General features: G+C 37.4%; 1 protein-coding gene across 2 annotated transcripts in view; it reads right to left on the bottom strand.

Moving 5' to 3' along the window:
* Epyc (epiphycan) overlaps nt 1–18,479 on the bottom strand; it is a 37,514-nt gene extending 19,035 nt beyond the window's left edge. Inside the window, 3 exon segments of one of the 2 annotated variants that reach the window (NM_001108088.1) lie at nt 12,342–12,518; nt 14,844–14,933; nt 18,451–18,479. In NM_001108088.1, the coding sequence (NP_001101558.1) occupies nt 12,342–12,518; nt 14,844–14,933; nt 18,451–18,459 (276 nt within the window). In that variant the 5' untranslated portion in view covers nt 18,460–18,479. 2 annotated transcript variants of the gene reach the window in all.
* Between the last annotated feature and the right edge of the window lie 8,559 nt (nt 18,480–27,038).

Raw genomic sequence — 27,038 nt, 5'->3', positions numbered from 1 at the left:
TGTCCTACATTACTGGCACTTCCAGAGCACATGGGTATTAGATCAAAATCACAGCTCAAAGCATAGCCTACTCGCAAAAATGAAAGACCCCAGAGGTCTGCAGAACAACAGAGGCCATTGTGATTGCATTTAGTTTCCCACCAAAGCTACAATGGAAGACCTCCTTGCTCACTTGCTGAGGACAAAACACATCTTATACCCTCTGTCTGCCAAGCCAATTTGGAAATCTTTTCCCTCCTGGCTAGTTTTCATTGTACAGAAAGCGACTATATAGGTTGCTGAGGGGAAAAGACCTGTGTGGTTTTACCCTGTCCTGGACCCAGCAAGCCACACTATCAGCCTCCCAGGGTAAATGTTCCCTTTGGGTCCATAGTGGCAGGCCTGTTATGAGGTAACCAACTGTATTCTTGTAGATGAATGTTCCACAAGAAGTCTCATGATTTGAGATTTTAATAGTGTCTGAAGCCTATGCCAAGCAGGTCATAGAGCTTAGAGTAGAATTTGCTATTTTCTTGTTTACCTAAGTGTTCGTGCTGTCAAATTACTTTCTAAATATTTACATTTATAACAACAGGTGTGGGATCCTGTTGAAGTTGATCAGAAAGGCTTCCTTTATGGTGGGCAACAGTTAATGGAAAGATGCATATGTGGTCATACTTAGAACAGGAGACAGCATGCTCAGGTATAAATGGGTCTTGCTTATCACAGCCCCTCAGTTAAGGCTCAAGAAACATTGCGGAAGACAGAGTGGAAAGATCTGGAGGATGAGAAAGAATGTTGGAATATGCTGTCTACTGGACATGATATGGCTATCAACTTTTAGAATTCCCCCAAGTTGTGTTTCCTACCAGAGGTGATTGCTCTCTGACTTCTACCCCTTACTAGGCAGTTGTGAGCAGTTGCTAGATGCTGGGAGAGGGGGAATCATTTTTTTGAGGGTGTGGCCACAGATATGAGCATCACAGATTAGATATAATGAATTATCCAAATTAAAAATGCAGACATGGAGAGGAGAAAGAGGTATTTGGGGGAAGGACAGAGGTGGAGCGTGAGGGAGGGAAATAAGGGGTGGATACAATTATAGTCTATTTGAATTCTCAAAGGAGAAAAAGATTATGTATGAAAGTAATTTAAAAGTACAATGCAAATCCCCTTGGCAAAAAAGACAATAAAAGTACCTCAACATGGAACCCAAATTCATTTGCCAACACATTGAGTTCAGTGTTGTGAGTGTATCTTCCACACTGGGCAATTTTAAAGCTATAAAAGTCATTCAGGCCTGACCAGATGGGTTACTTAGTAAATGACTTATTATACAAGTAGGGTACCTGAGTTGGAATTTCAAAAGCCCATTAAAAAAACTACACATTTAGGAGTATCTCTAATCTTGGAGCTTATACTGGGAGATGTCCATGAACCAGCTAAGCCCATAACTGCAGTAGAAAACAAAAACAGAAATGAGACCCTGTCTTAACCAAGTAAAAAATGAGAGTTGATACCCCAGTTAGTCCTCTAACCTCCCCATGTGTGCACCTATGTTCACACACACACACACACACACACACACACACACACACACACAAAGAAAGGGGATAGAGGGATAGACACAGAGAGAGAGAGAGAGAGAGACAGAGACAGACAGAGAGACAGAGAGACAGAGAGGAAGAGACAGAGAGAAAGAGACAGATAGAAAGAGACAGAGAGACAGAGAGAGAGACAGAGGGGGAGAAAGTGACAGAGAGACAGAGACAGAGACAGACAGTGAGACAGAGAGAGGGAGACAGAGAGAGAGAGAATGAATTCAAATGTTAAATCAGATAAGAGAATCAGAGAATCCCTGTCCCAGAGAAGCGTTTTCTCAAATGTAACAGGTGTAACAGCAGGCAGGAAGGTTAATTCAATCCTGGGCAGTTGAACGGCTGAGGTAGAGTTTGGCTTTCACTACTCAACCAAAGCTTTATGAAATAGCTATAGAAGCTTCCATTGAAGAATACGCTGAGGTTAGTTCCTCAACTAAAACTAGAGGAAGTGCAAGTCACTGGCAAACACTTCCAGAAGCCACACTGTGTGAGTTTCATGGAAGGATGGGAGGGGGGAAGTGATGGATAGCTTCTTCAAGGGTATTCATCCTTGAAACCTATTAGAAAAATCCTTCATGTCACCTAAGAGTGGCATTTGATAGAACACACACTTGGTACAACATCAAGTATAATAAACACAAGGTTTGGGTGGAAAATGGGAATGTCAATTCAACAAATCAGCAGAAAGTAAAATGAACTTCAAACAAGTGCTGGTGCTTGAGCTTGCCAGCCAGTGTGCCACTAAGCAGAGAGAGGGGGGAAATTGCTTTGGCTAGGGTATGAGTTTCTTCCAAGTTCTTTACAATGACCTTGAATGAAGGTTACTAGAAACTTCACCACAGTTTCTGATTCCTTGGAGGCATACAGGTCTTTCCTATCTTTGCTTCAGTGTGTGTCTTTGTGTGGATCTTTTCAAATGGGTTCTGGTGCCTGCGGAAACCAGACACATCATATCCCTCTGGAGCTGGAGTTACAAGTTGTTGTGAGGCTCCTGAAGTGGGTTCTGGGACTGAACTGAGCCCTACTGCAAGAAGAGTACACACTCATAAACTGCTGGGCTGTCTTTCATTACATTCATTTATGTAAATGACCTGAGACACTGATCAGATTCATGATGATAAGGAATTCATGGAGAAATTATGTGCATTTTGTGAATAGAATCATACAAATTTACATCTCACTCCTGCAATGCACTCATATGTTTTCCTTTCCTCTGGTGTGTTTACATTGTTTATTTATAAGTCTACTCTTTTTTAATTGGATATTTTTAATTTACATTTAAAATTTTATCCCCTTTCCTGGTTTCCCATTCATAACTCCCCTATCCCATCCCCCTCCCCTGTCTTCTATTAGGTAATCACCCACCCTTCCTACTCTCCGCCCTGACATTCCCCTACATTTGGGGGTGAGGGGTCCAGCCTTGGCAGGACCAAGAGCTTTTCCTCCCATTGGAGACTACCAAGGCCATCCTTTTCTACATATGCAGCTGGGGCCATGGGTTTGTCCATATGTACTCCTTGTTTTAGTCCCTGGGAGCTCTGGTTGGTTGGTATTGTTGTTCTTAGGAGGTTGCAAATCCCTTTACCTCCTTCAATTCTTTCTCTAACCCCTCCAATGGGGACCCTGTTCTCAGTTCAATGGTTAACTGTGAGCATTAGCCTCTGTATTTTTCATGCTCTGACTGAGCCTCTCAGGACACAGCTATATCAGCCTCCTATCAGCATGCACTTCTTGGCATCAGCAATATTTTCTGGGTTTGGTGGCTGTATGTATATGGGATGGATGCCCAGGTAGAACAGTCTCTGAAAGGCCATTCCTTCAAGCTCTGCTCTAAACTTTGTCTCCATAACTCTTCCTCTGAATATTTTTGTTCCCGCTTCTAAGAAGGACTAAAGCATCCATACTTTGGTCTTCCTTCTTGAGCTTCAAATGGCCTGTTTGTATCATGGGTATTCTGAGGTTTTGGGATAATATTCACTTATCAGTGAGTGTAGATACCATGTGTGTTCTTTTGTGACTGGGTTACCTCACTCAGGATGATGTTTTCTAATTCCATCCATTTGCCTAAGAACTTCATGAAGTCATTGCTTTTAATAGCTGAGTAGTATTCCTTTGTGTAGATGTACCATATTTTGTGTATCCATTCCTTTGTTGAAGGGCATCTGGGTAATTTCCAGCTTCTGGCTATTATAAATAAGGCTGCTATGAACATAGTGGATCATGTGCCCTTGTTATATGTTGGGGCATCTTTCGGGTATATGCCCAGGAGAGGTATAGCTGGGTCCTCAGGGAGTACTACGTCCAATTTTCTGAAGAACCTCCTGACTGACTTCCAGATAAGTGTTGAGCAACAGAAAGGGTGGCCTGATCAATATGTGCTCAAAGCACAGTGGAGGTTAGCACTAACTGTTACTCAAGGTCCATCCTTCCCATGAGGAATCTGTCATGATCGTATTCTTAGAAGTTTCAGTAGAGTTTCTTTGAATAAGCCCATTATAAAACTAACTGCATTTATTAGATGTGCTTTATGTCCAAGGCTCCACCTTAAACAATTATCATGTTTATTTTACCCAATTGTCAAAAGACATACTAGGAGTAGAGATTGAGACAGATGTAAAGACTTTGCCTAAAGTCATATAATTGGTAGGACAAGTACACACCCAATTTCTAGGCAATCTCACTCCTATTATTGCACACGGTGACAGAGTGCCTCCTGGGTACAGAAATGGGTTTATAGTGGATAAGATCTCCTGCCACCTTCAGAGTATACATGTTCAGTCTAACACCCCAGGAACACAGATTCAGAAACAAAACCATTTAACTGTGTAGTTATTTACCTTGCCTTCGTGCTTTGTCAGTTCCTAACTAGTAAGCCTTGGTCCTCAGCAATCTTATTTAGTATATGGATTTCCCTTCTTTTCATTCTCAGAAAAAGTGTTTGGAAATAAATGTCATTTGGAGATTTACTCCATCACTGATGGTTTTATTGATAAAAATGGATCCATGAATTTACCTGTCTCCCCAAATATATCTCATCGTTGAGCAAATAACTTTTGGCACTACCTAATAGCCACTATGTCAACGACTGAATTCCTCGGTGTTAAAAGGCCCTGAGCTTTCAGCCTATGATGCTAATGATGTATTCAGATGAATTTGACACACTGGCATGAAGATATGCTTGGCAATGTGTAATTTTACTTTAAACCTAATATAGTAATCTATATTAATTATTTAGAAGTGGTGATTGTGAACACCTGACAGGAAAAGCTGTGCTTTCCTCTGTCTACCTTGGAACGGAGTAAGAGAGAAGTGTGTGGCAAGCCCTTCCTCGAATTTCCATGAACTGAATTTAGGTCAGAAAGATACATTTTCTCCTCGTTTGAGCTTTTAACAACATTGACTCTCATTGTGATACTGCACCAATTGTAATCACTTGAGAGCTGTTATTTTTCTAATGACTTAATTTCACAGGACATAAAGCACTATTTGGACATAGTTAAAAGAACTGAAGTATGGAGATCAAGCTGAAAAGTAACAGAGGTGGTTAGTGCCAATGGCAAGGAAAGAATCCAGCTTAAATGTCACTCTGAAACTTTCTGGGTAAATAACCTTGAGCAAAACTCTAGTCTTTAGTTACTATATTTATGCAGTACAATAGTATCTTATTGTCATGAATAGGCTGAATCAATTTATGTGTATAATCTCATAAAAATATAAGACAGACAAAAGGAAATTATTGACAATGTTTATCAATATACTTTCCCATTGAGACACCGGGAATCTGACATTTCCTGGCATTTCATTTGTACAGTTTTATTGCATCTTAAAATAAGAATTAGATTGTTCAAAACTCTATAAAATAAATTTTCAGAGTATTGATCAGAATAATTCATTGTAAGCTCATCTATGAAACACTCCCCGTCCCCTTCAACCAGAGGCACTATAGGGAAAAGGTAAGTTCACTTTTATTTTTCATCAAACCTAGAAAAGAATGTTTAACTCAGGCTGATGAGTTAGAATCTCTCTTTTAATAGAAACGCGTTGCTCATGAAATCCTCATGTTTAAAATGCTGATGTGCACTGTAAACTTGGCCCAAATGTAGCAGTAGTAATGAAACATAAGGATTAAATCAAAGCATATATTCTGCTACCCAGTGAAATGACCAGTAATAGTAACACTAATCTAAATATTATCAGAAAAGCTGAAGAATATTTCAATACAAAATAACCTAAATAAAGAGCTACAGGCAAGTAATGCTGAGGGAATTGAAGTTCCCCGTTTCCAAGGTTGAGTGACCTGATTCACTATCTAATATGAAGTGGTCAGCCCTAGAATTATATGTACAGAAATCAGTTGCACATAAACAACAGAAATGGCAGACTTGGCAGGCTGCATTTCCATGTCTGTGTATCTAGTTGTAAGAATGACAATATAAGAAAATTTATAATTTGAGGAGATGATGGGAAACAGCAACTCTGGAGTGGCTGGAGAGAGTATAGGGAGGGAAGGAAATGATGTAATTGTATTCCAGTTAAATGTATTAGATAAAAAGGCTGTTGATTAATTTTCAGTTTTGAAAATTGAATGTAACTTTTACTGTCTAAAGTGAAATTTCATTTCTATAAAGAGAGCAGAAATACTCTGACGTCTAAAGGCTGGATCTTGGGTCACTGCGCATAAGCATCTGTCCTTAGATCACTGAGTGACATGCTATGATCATGACAGGAGAACAAAAGCCTCCTTTCCATTGTTAGCTAATAAAGTTGCTCTCCTGGCCTTCCCCATCCCTACAGCCTCACTGAAATAATTTCACTCCTTCCAAGAATCTTACAGCTTCATCATCTCTAAATGTCATTCTCAGACTTAATTTATTTAAAGCTTGAAACAACTTTGTAAGAACAAAATCATCCCGATACATATTTTTCCTGTGTTCGTTGTTTGTTCATCTTTTAATGACTTTTCTGAGATGCTCGGTGATGCTATCAACTGTGTTTTGTTTGGAGATGATGGTAGAAGTGAACATTTGAAAGATTCACCTAACTTTTCTACAAGTATTTTTCAAAAAGTCAATGCATGGCAGAATCAAACCATTTACAAATAAGTCACTCATCCAAAGTGAAGCTAGACAATGGGTCTTAGGGTACAGTGTCAGAAAATTCATTGATGAGGCTTCAGATTCTACAACACAATTAATATCTGCAGTGAGACATACTGAACATCTCTAGACTAGCAATGAATATTATCTGTAGCTCTCTTAAACCCTTACTAAAATACTTCTGCCCTTTGTACTGTGTATCTATGTCAAGGTGGACTTTTTCAGAATCCAACCAAAACATCCTAACACACTGAAAACCAAAGCAGCTACAGAGAGAGGCTTTGTTATATTAGACTAAATACTAAAGGGATTTACAAAAGCACAAAACAGTGCCATTGTTCCACTGTTACTACTTGAGTTTTGTCTTGAAAACTCATGGCCTTTTCATTAAAAAATATGTAACTTATATTTAAACATGCTAGATGAACTGAGCTATTAAATTCATACACTAAATAAGCATGAAATATTCATTAAAGGAAACAAAACACACATTTAAAAATTCATGGCAAAAAAGACTGTCCTCAGCACTGAAGGAGAAAAGCAAAAAGATCATTCCTAAGAAGGAAATTTTGCCTACATTTCTTTCTGTTGCTGTTTTCTTAGTATTTATATATGATCGCACATTTCAGACATTGTAAAAGGCAATGTATAATTTAAAACAATGTATAATGAGGTTTCCAAAAATCTGCACAATGACTTTGGACAACTGGAAAATAAAGATAAAGGAAGTTACAAGAAACTAAGGAAGAAGACAAAAATCTAGTTCCAGAATTGTGAGCAGGCAAAACAAACTAACAGAAACACTCATTTTAATGGTTTATGGTTTAGCAAAGGAGCAAAGTCACACCAATCAAAATGGCTATGATCAAAAACTCAGATGACAGCCCACGTTAGTGAGGATGTGGAGAAAAGGGAACACTCCTCCATTTCTGGTGGGATTGCAAATTGGTACAACCACTCTGGAAATCAATCTAGAGGTTCTTCAGAAAATTGGAAATAGATCTACCTGAAGACACAACTATACCACTCTTGGGCATATAGCCAAAAGATAGCCCATCATACCACAGAGGCATGTACTCCACTATGTTCATAGTGGCCTTCTCTGTGATAGCCAAAAGCTGGAAACAACCCAGATGTCCCAAAATGAAAGAATAGATACAGAAAATGTGGTTCATTTACACAATGGAATACTATTTAGCTATGAAGAATGAGGACATAATGAGTTTTACAGGCAAATGGATGGAACTCGATAATATAATCCTGGGTGAGGTAACTCAGAACCAAAAGCACATGCATGGTATGTACACACTAATAAGGGGATATTAGCCAAAAAGGGACAGAATACTCAGGATACAATCTACAGAACTCAAGAAGTTTAACAGGCAGAAGGGCCCAAGTGAGGATGCTTCAATCCCAGTTGGGAGGGAAAAGAAAGCAATCATGGGAGGCAGAGGTAGGGAGGAATCTGAGTGGGAGAGGGGAGGCAGAGGGGAAAGGGGGAACATGATCAGGTATTGGGGAGGGAACAGGACAGAAGCCCTGAGGACCAGCGGAGTGAATGGAAATAAGCAACCTCAGGGGGAGGAAGGAGTTTGGGAGGACCCTCTAGAATTTACCAGAGACCTGAGAGGAGACAGACTCTCAGGACTCTCAGGTAGGGTACCTTAGATGAAATGCCCAACTGTGGAGAGAGGGAACTTGTGGAGTCCATTTCAAGTAAAAGATAGGGCATCAAGTGGAGGGATGAGGTTGCCATCTCACAATCAAAATCTCTGATCCAGAATTATTTCTGTCTAAAATAACTGCAGGGAAAAATGGAGAAGAGACTGAGTTAAAGGAGGTCCAATGACCTCCTTAGGATCCAATGGCCCAACTTGGGATCCATATCAAGGGAAGGCTCCAAGATCTGACACTATTATTGATGCTGTGGTGTGCTTACAGACAGAAGCCTAGCATGACTGCCCTCCTTCAAGAAGCCCAACAAGCAACTGACTAAAACAGATATAGATATTTATACCCAACCTAATGGACTGAATTTGGCAACCCCTGTGGTTAAATTAGGGAAAAGTTGAAAGAAACTGAGGAGGAGGGTGACCCAATAGAAAGACTAGCAGTCTCAACTAACCTTGACCCCTGAGATCTCTCAGACACTGGATCACCAACCAGGTGGAAAATACTATCTGTTATAAGACCCCAACATATATACAGCAGAGGACTGCCTGGTCTGGCCTCAGTGAGAAAAGATACACTGAATCCTAGAGAGACTTGAGCCCCAGGGAGTGGGAGGGGGGTCATGGGAAGGGTGGGAGGTGGGTGGGGACATCCTCTTGGACACAAGGGGGAGCAGGAATAGGATGTGGAACTGTGGGGGGGCAGACCGGGAGAAGGGTAATGACTGGACTGTAAAAAAAAATAAAAGTAATAAAACATTTCAATTCCTATGACTGAGACTGGAAAGATGGTTGTCCTATGAAGAACCCATTAAGATTTATATATTCATAAGAACACCATGTGTCATCGTTTGTTGTGTGTTTGCCCCAGAGTTATCTGTATTTTGAAGCTAATTCCACTCCCTCAAGAACAGTTGCCTTGTCACATACTCAGGACTCAGGTGACTTCACCGGAACCTTCTCCCCAATGAATTTGTAAAATACAGCTGAGGGGCAGGTTCAGGATAGAAGGAGGCCTGTCATTGAATGAAAGGAAGGATGGGTGGGAGAGAAGTTTGAAGGAAGAGGAGGAGACTGGAATGGAAAGGAGGAAGAGACAGGAGAGAGAGGGAGAGAAGTCATGGCAGGTGACGTCATGATTCCACTCTGTGTATTTACAGGTTGTTATTAATGTTCTTAAGGGATGGACGGTACTGGGCTTTGTATGTTTAGGTGGGCAATTATATCTTACCAGTTGGATCTAAGGTTATTGTGTTGTGTGTTCTTTCATGTGTAGATTTAAGTGTAATAGACTGTGGGGCAACTGGTCTGGGCTGCCACGGAATTGGAATGTGTGCTTCTGGCAAGATATCCAGCAGATATCTTGGGGCACCACCATGTCAGACCTAGTGGGGATAAAAGACAACCATTTTTTTTAATTTTTTTATAATTTTACGACAACAATCATTGACATTTCACAGCAACTATAGCAACAACCCCTCTTGAATTCTCTAGGACAATGTTTCTTCTTATTGGAGACCTGGGATCCAGGCAGATCATATAAGAAAAGTTAAATGCATAGGACTAAGTAATCTATTTGGGTGGAGCCTTATAGATTGCTGATGAAGGATGGAAATGCCTCCAGCACCACAGTTGCTATGGAATATATTCCTAGAAATAGATATCACTCACAGGTCAGCATTCTCTTTAAGACAATTTGGAGTTCCCTTTACCATAAGAGAGATAAACTACCCATAACCTAAAATTTAGACAGAAAACATTTAATAACCATGGTCATTGGAAATAGTTAAGCTACACAAAGACTATCAGATTCAAATGCTACACTCTTTGATGAATCATCTAGGCAAGTACAAAAAAGTTTTTTCCTAAGAACCACAGGAGATATATGTTACCTATGTGATAGAAACATAATATGACATCGCATGTAAATATATGCTCATGTTTATGTGTTTAGGCTGTCCTCGAGAGCATTCTACAATTCATACATTGTAGAATGTCTATGCTCAGTCATTCCTTATAGTCCTGAGACATTCTTTTGTAGAGAAATGGGTTTATAGCCAATGCTATCTACAACATAGGTGAATCCCTTTTGGGCACTTTTAGTGATGTCGGAGCATTTGGAATCCAGTTCAGTTAAAATCAATATCAAGTCAAACAAATACTTTGGAAAAATGTAGGAAGCAAGGAGAGGAATTGATTGATGGAATTTGTGGTTGTTGTTTTAAGGTAATATTGTTTGTAGATGCAGCCTTGCCATTAAATCTTAGGCAAGTTCTTTAAAGGCTTTGTCTTTAAAGTTACATCTGTCCAATGGAAGTTGTTAGGGCTTTTCAAAATTTCCTTGAGGAATGAAATGAGCTTTAAAATAAAATTCTATCACAGAGCAGGGATATTAGCGTGAGGCAATAGTTGAGGCATTTACCACATGGTAGGCATGTGGGAATTTGTTCATTGAGAGGAGGTTGTATGCAAGTCATCTTTATACAGGCATATCCTTAAACGACTTGACAACAGGAGATACTCCACTTACTTCCCTGAATATCTGGGGGAGTTGGGACAGTGTGCAGGATTCTGACAGCGATGACTAGTTTTAAATTTTATATAGAGACTGTTATCTCCAAAAAAATATTTTTCACAGTCTTACCTGAAAGACTCAGAACTAAATAAGTATTTCTTACACCATGCATTGGGTTCTTCTGAAAGAAATGGACAAAGTTCTTACTCTACTCCTCAGAAATACTCAAACAGAATTCTTTGGTGATAATAGTTAAATGTTTAGTCCCTGGGTTCCTTTCTTTTCTATTTTAAAATATGCAATGAATCAAACATATCTGAGCTAAAATGTTTATCTTGGCAGATAACTGCTAAGAGACTAAAACTTTATTAAAAACAGAAGAAAAATGAGATAAAATATGGGAAGAAAGTTAGGCTGAGATTGTAAGAGAGAAATGTGAATGTTTTGTTTTAAGTTCTGATTCTTATTTCATAGAGCAACATGAATTGTATCATATTTTGGCATCTTAAATTTTATATAAGTTAAATGTCTCATCTTGTCCTGATAGTTCGTAGTCATGGCCATAAAAAGCAACAATTCAAGGATTTACACTCGAAACAGAGTTTAAAATTTACAATAATCCTTTAAGGCTAATCTGATTTTCTTCCTTATTTATTTATATCTACATTTTTGCCAATGTTGCAGATTAATCATCCTTCAAGGTCTGTTTGCTTTCTGACTCATGAGAACTAGCCTGTATCCTTTAGTTATGTGAAAGTGTAAGGGAGCCCAGCCTTTAATTAGAAACATGTCATATTAAATTTATGTAACAGACTGTAACCTTGCCAAAGCCTCTTCTACTTGTGGGGAGAGAAATTAACCACTCAGAAAGGCACATTTCCTTCTGGTACCCAGCACAGTTCTAAACAAGAATGCTCTCTTTCTTTTTCTTTTTGCCAGCTTTTGTTTTTCTTCTTGTGCGTCTTAACCTCACATATTTCCTTCATATTTTCCTCAGCATTGCTGATTACATTTTTAAAATGTACCTGTTGTAACTAATAGAAAACGCTGTTGGTTTTATTGGGTTAAGGAGATGGCTAAACATAGAAAGGCCCGCAGTTACCTGAGTTTGGTCACCAAAACCCACATGGTGGAAGCAGACAGACAACTTTCCCAAATTTTTCTCTCTCTCACACACACACACACACACACACACACACACACACACACACACACACAAACGGTGCCATTTTTGTTGTTGTTGGAAGCCAAAACACTGTCCCCTAATTCACATTGGAAAAGTTGCACATGCGGTATCCAAATATTTATGGGAAATTGAGATCCAACCTTTGTTTAGAAGTAAGCAAAATCTATTGCTAAAAAGTAACTGATTAAATAAATACATTTTACAAATAAAAAATGTAATATTTGACAGTAAAAAAAAGCTTTTATCAGTGATCAAGCAATGGATTTAAAAACCTCAAGTATGAGATGTCATTACCTCTACTTGGTTGTCAGGTATGTGTTCATAGTTATAAAAGGTCCCCGTGTCCTCCAAGATGGCATCGTACACTTCTGAGTCATAGTTAAAGAGCTCTGTGGTTGGTGCAGCCAATGTAGCATCAATGATGATAAGTACCAGGACAATTCTTGCTGCCATTCTCATCTTTTGAGATTTCTTAAACAGAAAATGTAAAAGACAAAACATGATATCTCAGAAATAGTTTGTAGTAAATAGAAATGATTGATCAATGTCGGAATTAAGAAAACTCAAGCTGGTATCTTTCTTTAAAGCATAATTTAAAAAACAACACATGCAAATTGGTAATTTCAAGGAGCCAAATGTTCCATTCACACGCATCTTCATATTTCTATAATGTAAACTACAGTGAAAAATGCCTCACGCTATTCATGGGGAAGAATGTGCTAGGATGTGAAATGTTTGCAATGCACTGATTCCCAAAGCCTTTGGTTAGCTGATAATTATAAGCATTAGAGCTCTCTGTACCATGTAAGAAGCCCTAGAACTCTCACTGACTTTGGGGTACAGATGTGTGATGAGGGTGTTGATGAAGATGGAGATTGACCATCTTGCCATTGTATAGATGAGGAGACTCAGAGGTCATTACTGAGCTACTGATACACTTCCTGTGCACCCAAGCCTAAGGCTTTTCCTTTTCAAACAAATTAATGAAGGCTACTTCTCCTATCGGTCCTTTGTTGACATGGAAATCTGAATGCATATACAATTTGATATATTTCAAAATTAATATTTTATGCAGTAATTTCTGATGTTTTAGCAGAGTATATAATGTCACTTTCATGTCATGGTATTTTGTTTTAATTATCTATAACCGAGATGTTGACTTAGAAACAACAATGATACATGTCAGAAAGGCAATAGTTGCCAATTTCCCTCTATGAGGGGGTTTGCACACACATAAAAGGGACTCAGTATTTCTTTCGTAATTGTTGAGAAAGCATAATTTGTTTCTCGTTATACTATAAGACTTTGGAATGCCTCCAATACAGTCTTAGCATAATTGCTTCAAATGTTTTTGTTCTGTGTGTTTATATCCCTTAGATTATAGAATTTTAAGAATAAAAGAATAAAAATAATAGAAATTTAAGAATAAAAGATAAATAACTCCTCATGCTTAATTTTGAGTGTTTACATTGGTAATATCAAGAATATTCACTAATGATCAATGCTTACATTGGTAATATCAAGAATATTCACTAATAATCAATTGTTCACCATGCAAGACAGTAGATTTTCTTGCTCAATGGGAAATATGAAAAGATTTTATGATCTGAGACTCATTTTCTAGTTTAAGGACAGTGTCTGTGGTGTTACTGCCTCTGAGCGCACTTGCAGAAGGGGATCTATCACTTTTGAGACTTAAATGCGCATTCAGTTACTTGAAACAAGCTTCTGTGTAGCTCACATAAGCAGGATGATCTTTGATTCCTCCGAGAACAAGATCAGGACAAATAGTTCCTTACTCCCAGCTCCCATGCTTTCTCTAAAGATTTTGTAAAATTCACACTGGTTGAACTTGGCTCTATTTCAGTTGCCTTTGTATGTAGCTTTACAGGTTGAGGATTTAGAATCCTCACGAGCCATAGCCAACAGTCATGCTTAGTAGGACAGCACGATTCACGAATCCTCTATGAACCGTGTTCTCCCACTCTGGTGTGACGTATCAGCATGGCTATCACAGAAAAGAATGTCCCCTGCACATTTCTAACACATTTCATCATTTAAAGAAAACTTGCACTTACTAATACTGTTTCTCTCTTTACATTCCTTTTGTAATTCGAATGTCTGCATGTGAGTGTTTAATAGCATTTAGTTAGCCTTTGCAGAAAATCTATCAGGACAAGGACAGGCAGCTTGTGTGAAGTACAATTGTTAAGATTATCTAAGTATGTTTTGTCGCAAAGATGTTTCTTTGTTCATACATTTATATTTGTATTTCATGTAGTTGAATATTTCAGGTTTTCTTGGCTCACTTTGCATCATATTAAAATAGTCTGGAAACATCAACTTCATTAAAACTTTAAAATGTTTATCACAAAAGGACATTCCACATGTAAAGTGCCATATAATGATCAATACATTTTAAACAGATGAAATACTACCATTTTCTCCTTCTGCATACTATTTCAATCAATATCAATCAAGATTGTCTTTCTGCTGTCAAAGGCTATGGTTAGTGTAAGGGATATTGATTGAAGGCATATATTGCAAACCACTATAATTTTATTCCCATCTGTTACAACTATTAAGATTAACTCTCTTGCCCAATGTTATTAATTCCTAAGCTAATCCACAATTTTGGATTTTCCAAGAGTAATATCAATCAACAGTCCGCAGCAAAATTAAAACAAACCCACTGTATCGATCAAAGCCAGCAGGAGACCTTAAAGCATGTTGAATTATTTTTTTAAAGGCTGTTATACTAGGGGGAGAAAGAAGAAAGCATGTGTAAAAACTTACCTTTGGCTCCGACTTGACGAAGTGGCACAGGGTGACTGAGCATACAGAGTCCTTGGTATTTACCTCTGACCAATGGATATGAATTCTGGTCTGTGGGAGGTGTAATTTATAACACTCAACTTTCTGTTCGCAAAACCTACCCTGAAGAATGCTTCTCTGTCTTTAAAAACCACGCATTATTTTATAGTCACACAAGCTTTGCTGCATAATCCAAATTACACAGCACACGAAGCTTGCAATGATGCTAATTAGTTGTAATCGCCAACATGTCACCTTAAAATATTTAAGTAGAGCAAGGCTGGTTTTCATATGTCTCTTCTATAACGAATTCGCCGGGTAGGAAAAGAAGGGAATGGGCATGAGGTTATTGTAGGCGAGGGTTTCTTAAGTAAATAGACTAAGAAGGAATAATTCCCCCTCACTTTGCATATCTTGGATTACATGGTTCCCTTTTCACTAATGTTAACTGAAATCTCGAATGTTACAAAAGACTTAACTGTCTCCCTTTGTGTAAGAAACGATAGCCAAAATTATTCAGATTGCCTGGAATGCTTTGATAACAATGAACAATGAGCCCTTTGCACGAACAATTTTAAAAGGAGTATTTCTAGAAATAATATATAAATATGATCTGAGTGTTCTTTCTATAAAAGCTCATTTTTCCCTCTTTTATCTAACAGAGCCCAAGAAATCAAATTACATAAGAACAAGATATTCCCCAACCCCCCCAAAAAATTTTTTAAACTTTTCTTAAAGGAAGTGGTTTATAAAATTGAGTTTCATTACAGACAGGGAGGAAAAATTATGTTTGTAGGTTTTATATTCCTTAGTATCAGAACTATGAAAGTCCTAGAGAAAATAAAAGTGGCATGTTTTACTCTATTCTATTTTATAGACTTCTAGAAGCCTGACTTGTATGCATCAAGAATCTTTTATATATGACCAATGTAAATAGATGTATTGCATTCCTAAAGCCAATTGGGTTCTGGCAAAGCAGATAATGAAGGTCTGTTCTCAGGACCTTCCCCTTCTCTTTATAGCACTTTCCCAAACTCCTCTGCCCTTAAAATGTCTTTCTTCACCTATGCTGTTAAGAGCTCTTAATCCATCATTTTCACCACCCAGCTGCTTCTAATTTCTTTGCTTAATTCATAGTATATTCCTTTTGTTGCTACCACTTTTATTTAGACTGGAAGTGGTGATAATAAGTATGGTAGGAAGTTGTGAATATCATTCAAAAAATAGAGGCCACCCTGCAGCAGGACCTTTTCCTGATCCTTCATGTGGAGACAACTTTTGGTTATGGCTTGAAAGGTCAAATCTTGCTTCAGGTACCAGTTCTGTTTAGCAGAAATGTCCTGCACCGAGTCAGTCATTCCATAAACTCTTTATTCTTCCAAGGCACTCAGATGCTGTATGATTATTACTACCCACAGATGGGGATATTGAAGTCAGATATTAATTATCCAACATTATATGTAGAACACGAAAGAGAAAGCCAATTATATTTCCCCTGATTTCCAGATTCTGCATGATACTGAGCTTGTCTGAGGGGCTTCAGGAGATGAAGAAAATAATAGCTCTCACCTCCTTAGATTTTATTTTAAGACCTGTATTATTATTGGTATTTTTAAGGCTCTTGATTTCTTTAGAATAATAAATAGGTTGATAAAAATCCAGGAAATATATAACATTTCTTTTTATTCTCTTATTATTTAGGTTTCATGTATACATTGCCACACAACGGAAGCATGAGATAGACATAGTCTATCAGAGCTTCCTCGAGAGTTCTGGATGAATTTTTAAAATTAGTTTCAGAACTGATACTTCTGTAATGTCCATTATTAAGCCAGTGATTAAACGATGCCTTACTTTTATCACAATTTAAAAGCCAAGACTTGATGAGAATGTTGGTAGAGTGCTTACCTAATATACGCATAATTCTGGGTTTAAGTGCCAGCATCTGACAATCAGCACTCAATGATCCATGCCTAAAATCTCAAAAATTGGGTAGTCAGGAAGGAGAGTCAGAATCAGGCCACCTTCTGATTCATGGGTTTGAAGCCAGATAGTATATATGAGCTTCTGTTTAAGTAGATGATAGGTAGGTAGATGGATGGATAGATAGATAGATAGATAGATAGATAGATAGATAGATAGATAGATAGATAGATAGATAGATAGATAGATAAATAGATAGATAGATAGATAGATAGATAGATAGATAGATAGATAGATAGATAGATAGATAGATAGATAGATGGATGGATGGTTAGATGGATGATTAGATGTATGTATGTATGGATGGATGGGTAGATGGATGGATGGACGGTTAGATGGATGATTAGATGACGAATGGAAGGATGGATGGATGGTTAGATGGATGATTAGATGGATGATGGATGGATGGACAGACAGATAAAGCTACTTGTCTTAGTATAAAATTAGAGCAAAAATATAATTCCTCAAACTTCTCTGTTCTCTGTTTTCAAATTAATAGCACTTCTATTTCTTCCTGTAAAAATGGATAATTTCTTGAGTCGTTCCCTTTATTTTGACTTGGTCTTCTTGAAATTTTCAAAATCTATCTTGAACTGTTGGTTCTCAAGTTTGTAAGACTCCCGAGGACATAATCAACACTGAACAGTGAGGAAGGATTAATTACCAGTTCCAGGCTGCTTTATTCTTAGTAAACATCTTTTGGTCTCCTGATAATTTTCTTAATAGAGGCTAAGCCTGTTTATCAGAAACCCCAGGGAATCAGCTATTATGACAAGTTGCATTAGCTCATAACTGGGGTTTTATGGAGCCTTTTCTCCTCTTCCAAAACATTTCACAAAGACTTTTGGCTAGAACTCTTTACAGAATTAAAAACTAGGCTGATTGCTTTAACAGCATTAGTGTTTTTTTAAAAAGGTCTTTCTATTCTATAGCAAAAATGAGCCCAAACCAGCAGTAACTCTGAGGATAATCTTTGTTAGCCTACCTTTGGATTCTAAGGGATCACATAACTGTTACAAGGTGGGACATATATATTCCACCCACTGATGTTAATCGATGAAAATATTGCTTACATTGTTCAGCTGTCGTCTTATAATGAGCTATCTACCATGAATCTCCCCCCACTGCCTTGCAAGGTTTTACACACTAGTAGGAGCAAAACCCTAGTTAAACCATTACCCAAACAGACTGTGTTGCCTGCACGCACAATCCTATACAGTTTTCCGGTAGGCTTTTCCAAGACTGTTCTCCAATCTATAAACACACGTGCTCTGGTTTTGATGGAGATTTCCCTTCCTTTACTTTATTATGCAACTATAACTCCGGACAGAGGTTTTCTCTGGCAGCCATTCACAAACATAGCTGAATGATGGGAGAATTCATTCCCAATACTTTATCTCCCAAAAGATTTTGTCTTGTTGCTCAGGGAATAGGTTTATCTGTTCTGGACTTCACTTCTTTTTGTACTAAAATTCTTCACTTAATTACCCACAACATCTCCCCTTGACTTACTGGTTGGGGTTTTGGATTCAACTTTGTTCCTGGATCTCCCTACCCTCCACACATACCCATGCCATCATTCCCAGTGACATGATTCTCCAAGCACATGTTTCATTTGTCTTGGTGGCACATTACTGTGTTTTCTCATCATTTACTAGAAAGACCACCACATTGCTATCCACTTAGCAACTGCCATCTTCCAACTGTCATCCCTAGTCACTTCATCCTCTCACTCTGTACTCTTGAATGTGCCTCATTTCCTCTGAGAGCTTCATTGAAAGGCTCCATCACCTTTTCCATACCTTCTTTTCCTTCTTACACTCATGTCAGATAAATAATTACTATAATCCTTTAGAGTTGAACACATGTTTTTTTCTTCTCCTCCCATCTATTGTGAGAAGTTACAACTACTGCTATTGAAAATTACACAAAAAGAATGGCTGTTACAATTGTAAATCCACTCAGAGACAATAGTTTTAGGATGATTGTATTACTAACACTAAGAGGGCTATGTTACAAGATGTATTTTGTCACAATAATCCCTATATCAGTGGTTCTTATCCTGTGGGTCATGACACTCTCAGAAGTTCAAATGATCCTTTCACAGGGGTCTCCTAAGATCATTTGAAAATAAAGACATTTACATTCAGATTCTTTGCAGTAGCAAAAATTACATAGTTATGAATTAATATTAGAACTAATTAAGGGTTAAAGGTCACCACAACAAGAAGGGTCATAAAGGGTCCCAGCATTAGGAAGGTCGTGAAGCACTGTCCTATACACTTTGTCTCATTACCAAAAGGAGCTAAACATCAAGTGTTTAGTCCTTAGTCTTCAGATCCACCTGCACTCATTGTACATCATTGCCTTCCCTTCTGCGCCTGTCCAAGGATCTGTACGTGTATTCTCCACCTAATGCCTGGGATTCCATTCATCCTTTTTCATTTTCTCACAAACTTGTTCTTCTTATCCTGCTCCCTATTACTGCCTGCTTCACTCATCGCCCTTCTGTTTACGTGCATGTAGCTCCGGCAGGTTGCATCTGAGACATTTGTGCCCATTCTCCTTGCTGCTTCATCCTGTCTTTCTTTCTTTTTTTTTTTTTGTTGTTGTTCTTTTTTTCGGAGCTGGGGACCGAACCCAGGGCCTTGCGCTTCCTAGGCAAGCGCTCTACCACTGAGCTAAATCCCCAACCCCCATCCTGTCTTTCAAATTACAGTTTTTATAGGATGTAGAAGCTAGGATATATAAAGCTTATAAACTTCATAACATAAAAATTACTAGTCAGAGTCACAGTTACATTTTCAGTGTCTAAGAGAGCCCTTAATCCACAACCTATGCCAGTGTTCATCTCTATTTTTATGTGTAAATGTATAATATATGTTCATGCCTGTATACGAGTGTGTGTGTGTGTGTGTGTGTGAGAGAGAGAGAGAGAGAGAGAGAGAGAGAGAGAGAGAGAGAGAGAGAGAGAGAGATTGTGTGTGCGCGCATGTCTATGGGGTTACCTATATAATGTGTCTTCCTCTATTGCTCTCTATCTTAGTTTCAAAGAGATGTTTGAAATTCAATCTCATAGATTCAGCTAATCTCATTGACCAACCATCATCAGGCTACTCTGTCTCTGTTTCACCAGACTTGGATTATAGACACCTGCCGCCATTTTCAGCTTTTTATATTGATTTCTGGGATCTCTTGATCACGTCTTTACATTTGAGTGGCAGACATTTTAGCAACTGAGCAATCCCCCTAGGTTCTCCACACCTCATTGTTCTTTTAATTAATTAAATCATCACTTAATAGCTGTCCAGATTTCTTTGGGTTATTCTAATAGTTACAGTAGTATTGGTGCTGATGACAAATTCTAATTCTTCACAAAGCTCATAAATTAATTACAGTTTCTATGTTGTTTTAATTAGTTTTTTTTTTTTGCTATTTTGTTGAGGCGAATCAAAATGCCATCCAAACGTGATTTCCAAGCTGTTACCTATGAGTTTCTTGAAGTAGGCTTTACTTTTCTTTTGCTGAGAAGTCTGCCTACTGTCGTGTACTGAAAGATGAGGCATGGACTCATGCTAAGGCACTTGCGTTTCTCTACCATTTATTTTTATTTCTGGTCAAAAATTTAGAACACAAGACATCAAACTGACCCAGGACAGGATGGAATTCACTGTATTAACTAACTGAGAGAGGGTGTTACTCCTCCTAGGGCTCTTCATTAAGCACGGAAGTGGAGGAGTTGGTAATGCCTCCTCCGTATGCCTTATCTTTTTGTTTTAAGTCATTAAAGAGAGAGACCAAAAATATCTTCCTAGTTACTAGTTACTATCAAACGCACCTATACCTGTAACTTAAAAAGTTTTGAAAAATGTTTGCTTTTTCTTGAGAAAGAGAATTTCATGCTGCAATTGCTGGCTACTCATTTCACTCTAAGATCTATTCAAAGAAACCTCAGTTCCTCAGTGTCTGCCCATTCTACTTAAATTAAGTAATTTCCCCAATAATTGTTAAAATACAATTTATTATGCATATTATTAGTAAATATAGCCCCTTTTATGGAAAGCTAGTCCCATAAAATATTATTTAATTGATATTTTTGGTTGGTATATTTTCAGCCAATAAGAGACAATAGGCATTTGATGAATACCCATTATCCAATAATCTAAGGAACTAAGTTAGACAATGGGCCAAAATCCTTCCCTTAAATATTGGGTGGCCTGAAAGGGAAAGGGAGATGATGAGACTCATAAAAGAAGAAGGAAAAATTCTTGAATAAGAGAAGTCATTGAATATCAGCAGAGACACATTCTGAAAGCTTTTTTGGCAGATTTCAAGTTTCTTTCTCTAAATGGATGATTCTTATCTGTCTTCTAAGTGAATTGGATACAAGATGCCAAAAGTAATGGGCAGTGTGTGGTGTTTGCGAAGTTCTGCTTTGTGCTTAGCTTAGGACATATTGCATATTCCATATAAAAATTCATATTTCTCATGATCAATTAATCATTAAAATAAAAAATTAGATGGGTGTCACACACCTGTAACCCTAGGCTGGTGGGAGACAGGTGAGAAATTTGAGGATAGCCTGGGCTACTAAGGAGCACAAGTCAATTTAGTAAGACTTTGTCTTATAATAAAAGTTTTAAAAAGCCTAGATAAACGTTTCAGCAGTAGAATGCTTGTACAGTAATATAAAGCGTAGACTCAATCCTTAGCATGGCAGATATATATATATATATATATATATATATATATATATATATATATATATATATATATATATATATATATAACAAATAGAAGCTAATGTCTTCAGACACCATTAATTCATTGAATTATTGAAATTTGATTCAAATTGTTTGCAATATCACTTTATGTTGTAATTCTTTTAAAAGATTACTATAGAGCTGGAAAAATGACAGAAAGACTGAGAATGCTTGTTTCTTGCTCTTTAAAAGGACCCTATATTTGTCAGGAGCCTCTCAGGAGACAGCTATATCAGGCGCCTGTCATATTGTACTTCTTGGCTCTGTAATATTGTCTGGATTTGGTGTTTGTATATGAGATCAATTCCCCCAGGCGGGGCAATCTCTGGATGTCCTTTCTTTCAGTCTCTGTTCCATACTTTGTCTCCATATTTCCTCCTGGGAGTATTTTGTTCTCCTTTCTAAGAAGGACTGAAGCATCCACATTTTGGTCTTCCTTCTTCTTGAGCTTCAAGTGGTCTGTAAATTGTGTCTTGGGTATTCTGAGCTTTTCGGATAATATCTACTTATCAGTGAGGGTATATACCATGTGTGTTCTTTTGTGATTGGGCTACCTCACTCAGGATTATATTTTGTATTTAAATCCATTTGCCTAAGAATTTCATGAAGTCATTGTTTTTAATAGCTAAGCAATACTCTATTGTGTATATGTAGCACTTTTCTGTATCCATTTCTCTGTTGAGGGACATCTGGGTTCTTTCCAGCTTCTGGCTATTATGGATAAGGCTGCTATGAATATAGTGGAGCATGTGTCTTTGTTATATGTTAGAGCATCTTTTGGGTATATGCCCAGGAGAGGTATAGCTGGGTCCTCAGGTAGTGCAATGTCCAGTTTTCTGAGGAACCTCCAGACTGATTTCCAGAGTGATTATACTAGTTTGTAAACCTACCAACAATGGAGGAGTGTTCCTCTTTCTCCACATCCTCACCAGCATCTGTTGTCACCTGAATTTTTGATCTTAGCCATTCTGACTGGTGTGAGGTGGAATCTCAGGGTTGTTTTGATTTGCATTTCCCTGATGACTAAGGATGTTGAGCATTTCTTTAGGTGCTTCTCAGCCATTCGATATTCCTCAGCTGAGAATTCTTTGTTTAGCCCTGTACCCCATTTTTAGTAGGGTTATTTGGTTCTCTGGAGTGTAACTTCTTGAGTTCTTTGTATATATATTAATATTAGCTCTTTATGGAATGTAGGATTGTTAAAATCTTTTCCCAATCTGTTGTTTGCCATTTTGTCTTATTGACAGTGAGAGTACACTTGGAGCGACCCATGCCTCTGTCGCATATGTAGCAGAGGATGGCCTGGTTGGGCATTAATGGGAGGAGAGGACCTCGGTCCTGTGAATGCTTGATACCCCAGGGTACGGGAATGCTAGGGCAAGGACACAGAAGGGAATGGTTGGGTAAGTGGGGGAGCACCATCATAGAAGCATAGGGAGGGGGATGGGATGGGGGTTTTTGGAGGGCAAACCTGGAAAGGGGATAATATTCGAAATGTAAATAAAGAAGATATCCAATAAAAGAAAAGAAAAAACAAACAAACCAAAAAGGGCTGGAACATTTTTTAACAGCACCTATGCTGGGCAGCTTCAAGCTCCTATGACACACTCCAGGGGATCTGTCATCCTGTTCTAGCTTCCTTCATGTCATACCTGCATGCAAGTGCACACACACACACACACACACACACACACACACACACACACACACACCATCTTCCTTAAAAATTTAGTTTTACTACAATATACTAACAAGTACTAAAATAATATTTTAAAGTATATTATAATAGTATAAACAATATATTAAACTAAAATATTATAATATTTTATTTAAAATATTATAGTAATTGTTAGTATATTGTTTTAGTATAAAACAATAGTATATATTGTCATCATAAGGTTCAATGGTTATAAATATTTTGGGAAAATAAAAACAAAGCACAAATATTTCTCACTGAGAGCACCACTATGTTTGTGCATGTCCAGAAGAAAAGATGCATAATGCCAATAGATTAATTTTACAAGATTTCATAGAATACCATGTGTTATTTCATTTAAAACATTTAGCTCTACTTATATGAAATTTAAAAAGAAATTGCCAGAGTTGAAGGAACTGATGAAAAACAGATTTCATGGCCAGAAATACTAGTTCACATTAAACATTTAGTATACATCTCAGTGCAGTCTTTGTTTGCATTAACATATTTTAAAAGGTTCTAATGTTCCACTCAATCTTCACAGCAACCTTACAAAATAATCACTATTACAGTTTCCCCCAAACTAAATGCTTCAGAATGAAACTTAATTTGTTCAGACCAGTCAGACCATTCACTTTGTCCTATTATGAATAGTTGACCGTAGATACTGTATTAAATATTTTCATGTCTACTGGACACAGGGTAAATGAAGTTAAAATACCACAGGCAAACACAGTAGCCTACAGAAATGGGATACGGGGTATCTAACAGCACTACATATTTATTAAAACCCATAAGATCATATAATAAAACCAGAAATTTTTAATAAAAGTTATCTATGAACCTTAGCTAGTGATTATGTATTAACCCTGATCTATTACTTTAATGAATGTTTCATCATAGCACAGACACTACTGAAAGGGGAAATGTGTGGTGGGGTAAATCGCCTGGACCTCTGCACTACCAACTTGGGTTTTCTGTTAAAAAAAAATAACAAAATCTTGGAGTTTAAATTTCCAGTCCTGCACTTTTATACCAATGACATGAGATAATATTTTTGTTTATTTACATATTTATCTGATTTTTTTTTAAAAAAGATGATTTTTCTTGACTGTATGCTTGGGGCCTGAACTATGTAGAAATTCCCACTCACTAGTGAGAATATATGTTTTAACCTGCAACTCTTGATTCTGCATAGACCATGCCTTGAAGAGATTCTTTTTCTTAGTAAGTTACTCCTGTCAAACACTTGCATGAATGTCTTCTAGTGTGGACTGGATTCCTTCAGTCATCGTTGAGGTAACCACACACTATGCACATTATATATAAGCTCAATAAATTTCGTCTTCTTTAGTAAATATATTTTACTGAGGAAAACATTTGCAATCAATAGATTCTTTTACTAGAGCAAGAAAACCATACACAGCACATTCATGGGCTTCTTGCTAAAACTCATCCCTGCCTCAAATGTAAGAAGTTCTGTAGGAGCCTGTTATGTTAGCCGTCTTAATGTCTGGCTCCTGTATTCCTCACTGTGAGGTTTATCATGATTCAGTGAGTCTTCTTCTGGCTGCAGTTGCTTTATGCTTGCCTAACTTGTTTAACTCAGTTGGCCCAAATCAAAATACATTAATTCATGGACTTATTTACAAAATGGTATACTTTGCACCTTGGCTTTCATAGGTAGGACATATGAATAGGCTTTTGATTTGGAGCCCACACAACATCCTCCAAGATCTTTGCTTCAGTGATTAATGTTCTCCTGCTCTTGGCAGCAAAAGGTGTCGTTCAGCCCAGTTTTAAAAGTTGCCACTGTTTGCTTTCTCCTAACTTTATGGTTTCTGTAATTTCAGATATGATGTTTTAAAGACATGTTTTAATAATCATGTCATGATTATTAATGCAAAAGGAACTTTAATAATATAAAGAAATTTCATAATTTCTATAAGGTACTTTATATAATTTATATAAGGTACAGTAAGATAAAAGTTTGGAAGTTTTATTAACTTTATTATTATTTGAAAAGCTATTTTAGGTCTTACTTTATGTGTTATTTTGGTCATATACAGTCAATGCAGAGGTTAGTTTTTGTCCCACCTTCTTGTTATAATGTGGATTACTTTGTGACGACCACATTCTGTTTGCAATAATTAAGAAATCTACTGTGGAAATTCAGGCTTAGGTGAAATTATGTAGTTGGAAATATGGGGTGTGTTTTGATTTTTCTGGTATGCTTTACTTTGATTTCTATTATTCTCCCGATAACAAGTATCTGCAGCTAGCTGTGGTTTGTTGAAAATATAGGGTTTAGGTAGCTATTCCCTGTTACTCTTCTCTAGTCTCTGCCTATTGCAATCTTCTCACCTGGAGCCTTAAGGTCCTGTAATGTAATCTAGATACCGCATTTCTGTCTGTGCTTGCAAAAACCCTTACTCTCTGCAGTTTGATAATTTGTGAACTTCTGTGTTAATTACTGTCTACTGCACACACACAAAAAAATCTCTGATAAGGTCTGAGAGCTGCACCAATAAACTGATATCAAGATGTAAATGTAGAGGTCAGCTTTATACAATCTCCATCTAGCAAAATATTAAAGGTAGGTCTGTCCAACCCAGGGGCTTGAAGAACTCCAACCTTGGGTTGTCAACTGTGTGTGTGTGTGTGTGTGTGTGTGTGTGTGTGTGTGTGCATGCATGTGTATGTGTAGTAAAATTCTCCAAAATAACATCATTTAGTTTTTAAGTGTCCATGGGAAATATTGATACTTTTATTCATTAGCCAGTCATAAAAGTTTTACACGTTTGCAAGTTCTTTAAAAAACATTTTAATAATTTAGTTAATTTTGCTTAATACTTATCTGGGTTGTGTATGCATGTGTATGCACACATAATAATCATTATGCAGTTGATAATTATGCAGAAATGTCTGAGGTAGTAAATACTGGTACTTTCATTATATTCATTATCAAATTATGGTAAAAAGTGTTAAATTTTAAGTTACCATATGTGTTACTAAAAAATAAGGCTGATAAAATAAAATAAGCCCATTTTTAAAATTTTCTCATGCTAAATATAGACATTATCCCACATTCTTCGGCATACTTTTTTTGGAGGTAACAAGAAGGATGGGAATCCACTTTGTAAAGTGTACAAGGAATATTAAGTAGGAAAGGAAAATAAATGTTCCAAAGAGTTTAAACTTATTGTTTAGAAGAAAGATGATTGTAGTCATGGGCTCCCATAAACAAACAAACAAAAAACATACACAAGACATACCTGTAACGAGAGAACTTGATCCTGAGACTAAACTCAACTATGGCAACAGTTGTGAATGGGCAAATAAAGAGATCTTTGTCCATGTGTGATTTAATTTTGGGAAAAACAAGATGGAGAGGCACATTAAATGGGCAATCATGGAGAACAACAATTGTGCGTTTTCCCAGGTACATATTCTTCATATGGCTGTATTCTGACTGCCAGTTTCTGAGCTCAATATTTTTGGAGAAGTAAAAGCTCATAAACTTCTCACACATGCCAACTTAGTTCATAAAAACATTTCCCACCAGCTTGGAATATAACACTGGCTTATTCTTTGGCAAATTTCTCTTTAAACATTAGGCTTTTATACAAAACATTAGATATCAAAGTAGAGGTGAACTGAAGCCAACTACGGTATCACGTAACTCTGACTTGCCCAGGAAAATTCAAACCTCTTATTCTATTCCCTGAAAAAATG

Source organism: Rattus norvegicus, chromosome 7, assembly GCF_036323735.1.
Source record: "Rattus norvegicus strain BN/NHsdMcwi chromosome 7, GRCr8, whole genome shotgun sequence".
NCBI classification, from domain to species: domain Eukaryota; kingdom Metazoa; phylum Chordata; class Mammalia; order Rodentia; family Muridae; genus Rattus; species Rattus norvegicus.
Note: the sequence above shows the minus strand (reverse complement) of the source record. Positions and strands in the feature narration are given on the sequence as shown.